We start from the raw sequence: 8,164 nt of genomic DNA, 5'->3' as shown, positions 1-8,164 counted from the left end.
CCGCGACCCCCGTCGTCGAACCCCCTCAAGCCGAAGCTCGACGTCTCCCCCGCGAGGGCCGCCGTGGGCCCGCCGCCGGAGGCCGCCGCCCCGGCCCGCTCCGGGGGCCCGGGGCCCGCCGCCGGAGGCCGCTGCCGCGTCCGACTCCGGGGTCCAGGTACGCTCTAGGGTTTGCGGGCTGTCGGGATTTGGCGGGGCGCTAGATCTGGTTTAACGCCGGGGTTTCGCGTGGTTTGGTGACAGGTGGTCGTCAGGATACGCCCCCCGTGCTCGGTGGAGGGGGAGGAGGCTGGGGAGGATGGGCGGGGCCCCGACGCGTGCGTTCGCAAGATGGCGACCAACTCTGTCGCGATCCAGGGGCAGGACTTCACGTTCGACGCGGTCGCCGACGCAGCGTCTACGCAGGTGAGGTTGGGGGTGAAATCTGTGGCTTAGAGGCTCTGCCTTGGGAAGGTTTTGTGGGCTCTTTTGGCTGAGGGGTTAGCTAAATTTTTGGTGGTTTTCAATGGGTTTGGCACATTCGCGGTTACAGATTAGCTTCGACTCTTATGCTAACATGTGCTATACTCTGGGATTGTACTGGAAAAGGGTTCCATTCCCTGGCCTGCGATGCTTATGAATAACAGTGAGATTTGAGATAGTCGATAGTACTTGACAGCACAATGATGTACTCCCTCCGTCCCAAAATTCTTGTCTTAAATTTGTCTAAATACGGATGTATCAAGTCACGTTTTAGTATTAGATACATTTGTATCTAGACTAATCTAAGACAAGAATTTTGGGACGGAGGGAATAATTGGTTTGGTCATTTTGTTGGTGAATATGAGCTGATTTTTTAGTTATTCGGCGGTTTTAGAATGTCTTTAGCGTGATTTAGCCAGCACATATCAGGTCAGGGTCTCGGTGTGGTTCTAGTGGAAATTACTATGCTATGCTTACTTGTTACCGCATTAAATAGTTTCCATATGTTGTGCTTTCTGTATTGAAGTTACAATTGTGTAAGTTTTTTTTATGGGGGTGCTTTGTCAAATTTAGTTTGCGTACTTTTCTGGATTTTTTGCTTGGGAGATCATACTGGTTACTGGTTAAGTTACTGTGTTGTTTTCCTAGTTAATGGTTTGATTACAGCATTGTTGTTTGGTGCCCTGAAGTTCTTTTTTCCCTGGAATTCATAGGAAGATCTATTCAAGCTTGTTGGGCAACCGCTCGTCGAGAATTGCTTGTCAGGGTTCAACAGCTCTATATTTGCCTATGGCCAGGTGACTTACATAAGTTTAACATTTATAAATCTACTTATAACTAGCTATTCGGAACATGCTAAGTAAGCTCTCGTTTTCATTTGATCATGGAAAGACTGGGAGTGGAAAGACATACACAATGTGGGGACCTCTCTCTGCAATTTCAGGAGACTCGATGGGCTGCGAGAGGGGACTGACACCCCGTGTTTTTGAGCAGTTGTTCTCCCGGATTAAAGAAGTAACTCAACGGATTTCCTAGCTGTTTTTTATGTTTCAAAGTTTTCCTACTTGAAGCTTAACTTGCTCTTACATCTGCAGGAACAAGGGAAACACAAAGACAAAGAACTAATTTACAATTGCACCTGCTCTTTTCTCGAGGCAATTTCCATGCTTAGTATCTATAACATATTTGTAGTTATTTTTATCGGCGATAGAAAATCTGATCCATGTTGATTAATACGTGCAGATCTACAACGAACAGATAACTGATTTGCTAGATCCCATGCAAAAAAATCTTCAGGTGAAAACAAATTGCGAAATACGGTAGCAGTTTTTTCACTTTTTTTTTACTAATACGACCTATTCATTGGCAGATAAGAGAGGATGTTAAAACTGCTTGTGTTTATGTTGAATCGTTGACAAAGGAGTTCGTTTTCACTATGAAAGATGTAACTCAGCTATTGGTGAAGGTTTGTGTGCATCACGATATTGATAACTACTTACTTCCTGATATGCATTTGCTCTCGTATATTTGTGGTGATCAGTATTTGACCATAATTTCAAAAGGAGCTGTCGGGTACTTATCACTCTCAAATATGATTTTGAACCTCATTGTAGTTTTACCAGCATTCCGAGCTTAACTGCTTAAACTGTGTTTCCTTCATATATTACATCTTGCATTTGTTTGTCCTAATCTTGCATCTGGTGATATACTTTCTGTGTCAATTATGTGGATAGTTTATTCCGTGCTGGAGGCATGCCTACCATGGTCCCACCCAAAGTTGGGGCTGTTGAGTGAGTCACTGTGAGTAGTAGGACTTAGATCTGTGTCAGATGTTGGTCCTTTGTTGTCTATGTGTGGAATTGTTGAGCGCTAATTGTCCTGGTCCAAACTCTTGTATCTATTGTTCTTCTCCTCATAATGAAAGTATGTGCAAATGCTTTTTGCCTGTTCTCAAATTCCTTTGATGTGAATAGTGAAGACCGGAGAGGCTTATTACTCTGTTGGAAGATATTTTTCTTGCAAATATTTCATCTACAGATGATGCGCCCTCTTGTTGCTGCAAATCTGATCACAGTAGTTGGACGCTTATTTCATCAGATTGATATTTTCCAGTAACCCATGCATATACATCATCATATGCCTTAGTTTAATTTTGAACTTCGTGCAGGGATTGGCGAACCGGAGAACAGGGTCAACAAGTGCGAATGCAGATAGTTCACGCTCTCATTGTGTTTTTACATGTGTCATCAAATCTGAATCAAAGGTAGTTGTTGAAGCGGGCCTTGTGTTACATTATTGTTTCATTGGTCATACCTGTGAGATGCAATTATTTAACCTGCAGTAAATATTCCTGACTTTTGATGTTCTGATTGTGTCTTTAAATCTGTGAAAATCCGAATCGAAGGTAGTCGTTGAATTTGGGCTTATTACATTATATTTTCAGTAATCATACCTGTGGGGTGCAATTATTTTACCTGCAGTAAGTGTTCATGTCTATTCGATGGTGACGCTCTTAGCTTCACTTGTGGTGCTTCTATTAGTATAAATTGTCCTGTTTCCGCGTTTGCCGCTCAGCTATGTCCTGGTCTAGATGTTGTTTATTCCATTTCAGCAAATGTATGCACCAAATGGTGAGGCCTGTGTGCTCCATGATAGGTTGAAGGCACATTGCACTTTCTCCAATGTTTGCATATACCTTGACATATATTACTGGATCTCCTTTAGGTTTTAGAAGTTCCTTCTGATGTTTCACATATGGAATACTGAAAGGTTCCTTAAGGCATAGCTCTAAAAGGTGTGGAAAAAGAAATCATTCTGCTCAAGCTTGCATTCTGTTCTATTTTATGAATAGGATCAATTATCTTGGGACACACTATACCACAGCTGCTTCCTTTGGCATTTCTTTTCCTCCTTTTGGTGCCTGCTGGTTGCTGCTGTTTGCATAATGCAAGATGTAAAGTTCTACAAAATGTGTAAATGGAGGTCTCAGTTCTGGTACAAACATAAGAGAGTAACAAGGTGGTGATGGACGAACTTATTTAGAACTAGAATGTAAAATGGTTATCCACAAACTAATTCCCAATAATTATTATCTTCAATCATTGCTAGTTTCAGTTTAGATACATCTGTTAATTCATTAATGGTTTGTTATTGTTCTATAGAATCTTGAAGATGGCTCAAACAGCATTAGAGTAAGCAGGATAAATTTAGTAGATCTTGCTGGATCTGAGCGGCAAAAGCTGACCCATGCAGCTGGGGATCGCCTAAAGGAAGCAGGAAATATAAATCGGTCACTTTCAGCGCTTGGGTAAGCTTCTGTTTATTTTAATAGCGAAGTTAAAGAATTTATGTCAGGTCTTTGCTAGTTGCTTGTTCTTGGCATAATCTATGTTGGTGTATTTGTGGGACCTTTTTTTTGGCTAGACTTGGACTACTTGGTGTACTTTAGCAGAGTAGATAGATCTGATTAATCACTGTACCAAAAGAATCACCTTGCACATTTTGTCATGATGTGCTAATAGGTGTGGAATTGAGGTTCTGATCAATATGTTTTTCGTCACTGCAGAAACTTGATTAATATACTAGCAGAAATTTCACAATCTGGAAAACAAAGGCACGTTCCATATCGCGATTCAAAGTTGACATTTCTATTACAAGAATCCCTGGGTGGTAATGCAATGCTTGCAATGATTTGTGCTGTTTCGCCGTCAGAAAGGTATTACCCAAGTTGAACCAGAAGTCTTCTTTTTGTGCTATTCTGATGTTGTTTCCTCACCATACTTTCTGTGTTCCTATACAGATGTAAGAATGAAACCTTAAGCACTCTAAGGTTTGCTCAACGCGCTAAAGCTATAAAAAACAATGCAGTTGTTAATGAACAAAAAGAGGACGATGTCAATGCACTGCATGAGCAGATCAGACACCTGAAGGTTCTATTGCGTTAATATTGAAAGCACAATTTCTCCATAATGTTTCTCTCTTTGACTCAAGTTTCACCGCTAATGTTATGTTGCAGGATGAACTCCACAGAATGAAATCTAATGGAGGCTCTGAAGGAGGCAATGGCAGCTTTTCTACTGGTTGGAATGCTAGGCGCAGTTTGCATCTGCTAAAAATGAGCTTGAATCGTCCTACGACATTCCAGGCTATCAAAGAAGACAGCGATGAAGAGATGGAGATAGATGAGAATGATGTTGAGAAGCCCAGTAATCCTGATATGGTAATAGCCCTTGCTGGAGATATTGGTTTCAAAAGGCTCCCAGCTTCAGAGGCGACAAATGCTGGTTTTTCACATGTTGATGCGTTTGATGGAGATAAAATTTTGATGCCTACCAAAAGGTCTTGTTCTGATGCTAATAAACTTGGAGAAGACAGATGTAACCTAAATCTCGCTGCCAGTATACAGAGAGGACTTCAAGTCATTGAAAGTCACCAAAACAACGGTGCATGGAGGAGAGCCTCAGTTGGGTTAAATGCTAGAATTAGGGATGTTCTGCCTTGCAAGGTTGATGTCTCGACCCAGACTGATCCTGAAGAATCTCAAGCAAGAGATAACATTCTGGCTCTAGTTCCTTCTTGTGTAGTTGAGATTTCTTCAAATGAGAGCAAGGATCCTGATGCTTGCAGAGATCTGCAATTGGTACCAGCTGATGGAGCAGTACCATCTGATGGCCTAAAGCAGCAGCAGATTCTCAAAGTAAGTTCACACAAAAGTAAGTTCACCAGTTGGTTAAACTAGCTAGAGCTTTATTTTTAAATTATGTCTGTATAGGCTGTGGAGAAGGTCCTGGCTGGATCAATCAGGCGAGAAATGGCACGTGATGAACAGTGCGCGAAGCAAGCTGTAGAAATTCAACAGCTAAATCGTTTGGTGAGTGTTTTTCTTCTCTCCTCGGAAACAAGAAACTATTTTCTGGCCCCCCTGACCATTCTGATATTCTAGGTGCAACAGTACAAGCATGAGCGAGAATGCAATGCTGTAATTGCACAAACAATGGAAGGCAAGATTGCTAGGCTTGAAAGCTTGATGGATGGAACTTTACCGACAGATGAATTTATACATGAGGAGTATCTTTCTCTTATGAATGAGCACAAGGTTGTCTGAAATCTATAGTTCTTGTACTATATAAATAGACAATACTTTCTTTTTATTCTTATTACTTGCGAGCTAATATCCTTGATCCGACAAGTGCAGATCCTCCAAAAGAAATATGACAACCACCCTGAAGTCCTACGTGCTGAAATTGAGGTGAAGGCACTCCAGCGGGAATTGGACTTGTGCAGGAATTACATGGATGAGAAAGAGGTTTTACAGGAAGAGATACATCATCTGAAGAGTCAGTTGCATTATATGCTTTCATCTTCTGCATCGCTTCGCAGGCTGTGGCCTCCACTGCAATTGCATCAGAGTGCTAATCCTTCGCCTGGGACAAAAGATGATGATGGTGATGCTAACATTGCGGAAGCTGCTGATTATGCTGGAGCTGAGAGTAAATGGATTGCTCTCATGGACGAGCTCAGGGCTGACCTTGAAGCAAACAAATCTCTTGTTGGAAGGTTGCGGTCGGAATTGGAGTCAGAGAAAAAATGCTCAGAGGAATCGAAGGAAGCATTGCAAACAGCGATGCAGGGATATACTAGAATCTTGGAACAATATGCTGACCTTGAAGAGAGGCATATTGGTTTGCATGCAATGCACAGAAAGATCCTTGATGGGGTTGAAGATGTGAAGATGAGGGCTGCAAAAGCTGGTGTCAAAGGAGTCGAACTACGGTTCCTCAACTCCCTTGGTGCCGAAATATCTTTTCTGAGAGCAGAAAATAAAAGCCTTCACGACCAGCGGAAGGATACAGCTGAGGCTGTTCAAGCTGCTGGTGAATTGCTGGTACGACTGAAGGAGGCCGAGGAAGCGACAACAGTTGCCCAGGTATGAATTTCCTGGGTTGCTCATATCTTACACCATTTCTGTTGTTTTTGAAAGTTACACCATTTCTGTTGTTGATGGACCATTTCGTTAGACATAACAACAGGATGCATGGAATGTACTAGATCTAGATAGCTGCAGATTTATAACATAGTTCACAAAATCGGGAATTTGGAATGTCACCAAACCTATGGATGAAAACACACATTGAAAGTGCTAATACAGCGGTTTAACTGGGCTGATGGTTACATGGTTGTTGAGTTTGCTAGTGTGCTGTATGTATTATATACTTTTTTTGGCAGAGAATATTATGTAGTTTATTGAGGAGAGTACGTTTTTCTGTTGTGGTAAAACAATGTGTGTGTGTTGCAGAACCGAGCCTTGTTAGCAGAGCAGGAGACGGAGAAAGCCTATCAGGAGATTGACAACTTAAAGAAGAACTACGACCATGAAATCGTCGCGCTAAATCAACGCCTGACAGAGTACTCCAAGCACAACGATGCTACACCTCTGCCTGCCGCATCCAGCAATCTCGACTCTGCACCCAGGTATGACTCGGTTGGTGGTAGCCCTGGTGATGATCAGCAATGGAGGGGGGAGTTGGACGCCATACACCAGCAGGGATCACTGGAGGTCACCAAGAGCACCGACCTCAATTCGTGGTTCTCCGGATACGACAGATGCAACATCTGATGACGACGTCACCGTTTATCTCTCTCTCTCTCTCTCTCTCTCTCTCTGTAGTCTGTACCTTGGGAGAAAAGGGTCAGTGGCAGTAGTATGTTGTACACCTTGTAAGCATCAGATCAGAGGGCCAAGGACGCGTTTCTCTTCACCGACCGGCCGTGTGTGTGTGTGTGGCGTTGTCATTGCAGATTCTTCAAGTGTACTATTATTCTCCCTTGTATATTACGATGGACAGCGGCGCTCTACATTAGGCTGGTTGTAATGGTAAGTACCATATATTAGTATCATGCATATAATACTAAAGTATGATACTACATTCGTAGTGCATAGTATCATAAGTTAGTATTATAAATGACTTCATTTATTAGCATGCATGACACATAGTAGCACAACATTTAATATGATATGGTGTCATGATATGGTACTCAACCCTCTCTTTCTTCATTTAATTCTATGCCATCCCATTAAATTTGCCTAGTTGGCATGCATGATACTACTTATGATACTCTTATTATGACCAGCCTTACAAAAGCCATGGTCTCGTTTGTAGCCGCAATCTTTTACCAATGAGTATAAGGGCATGTACAATGGTGGCATATGGATACATATGTCCCATGACAAAAAGTAATTTAAGGCATCTACATTAACTTTTTCTCTCCAATGCAAGCTATCACTAGTGGGCCTCATTAAGAAATAGAAAATAAAAAGTCTAGTACACATGCATTTTTACTTTTCACTCAACCTTTTCAGCTTTTGTCATCGGACCATACTTTTTTTGTTTAAGCACCCGTCTCCTAAAGAAGATCCCGCTTCCCTATCCGAACCTACTTTACGTCATATCCGATCCTATATGGCATGCGAGGGATCACCTTGAAGCTATGCATTGTACATGCCCTAATGCTGCAAGCTGTACTCGTTGCAACTCCTGACAAGAGCTTATGCCTTTTTTTCTTCTCTCTGACATTGTGCTTGTCCCGTGCTTGACTATGCCACGCGGTAGTCTCGTTTTTCTCTACTTAGTTTAGCCATGGCGTTCACGTTTTTTTTTTTTGAGGGGATGGCGTTCACGTTTGGATCGTGGTATTTCGCATC

General features: G+C 42.3%; 1 protein-coding gene across 1 annotated transcript; it reads left to right on the top strand.

Moving 5' to 3' along the window:
* The first annotated feature begins 112 nt into the window (after positions 1-112).
* LOC125529163 (kinesin-like protein KIN-12A) lies at positions 113-7,340 on the top strand. The gene is made up of 16 exons (XM_048693570.1): positions 113-157; positions 244-405; positions 1,176-1,259; positions 1,354-1,476; positions 1,557-1,616; positions 1,705-1,758; positions 1,832-1,927; positions 2,630-2,725; positions 3,624-3,769; positions 4,028-4,177; positions 4,262-4,391; positions 4,478-5,158; positions 5,234-5,332; positions 5,405-5,557; positions 5,657-6,388; positions 6,758-7,340. Exons 2-16 carry the CDS (start codon positions 331-333, stop codon positions 7,076-7,078), a joined length of 3,000 nt encoding a protein of 999 aa, XP_048549527.1. The 5' UTR covers positions 113-157; positions 244-330; the 3' UTR covers positions 7,079-7,340.
* The last annotated feature ends 824 nt before the right edge of the window (positions 7,341-8,164 follow it).

The sequence above is a fragment of the Triticum urartu genome, unplaced genomic scaffold (assembly GCF_003073215.2).
Source record: "Triticum urartu cultivar G1812 unplaced genomic scaffold, Tu2.1 TuUngrouped_contig_5395, whole genome shotgun sequence".
Classification (NCBI taxonomy): domain Eukaryota; kingdom Viridiplantae; phylum Streptophyta; class Magnoliopsida; order Poales; family Poaceae; genus Triticum; species Triticum urartu.
This window is presented reverse-complemented; position numbering and strand designations above follow the sequence as displayed.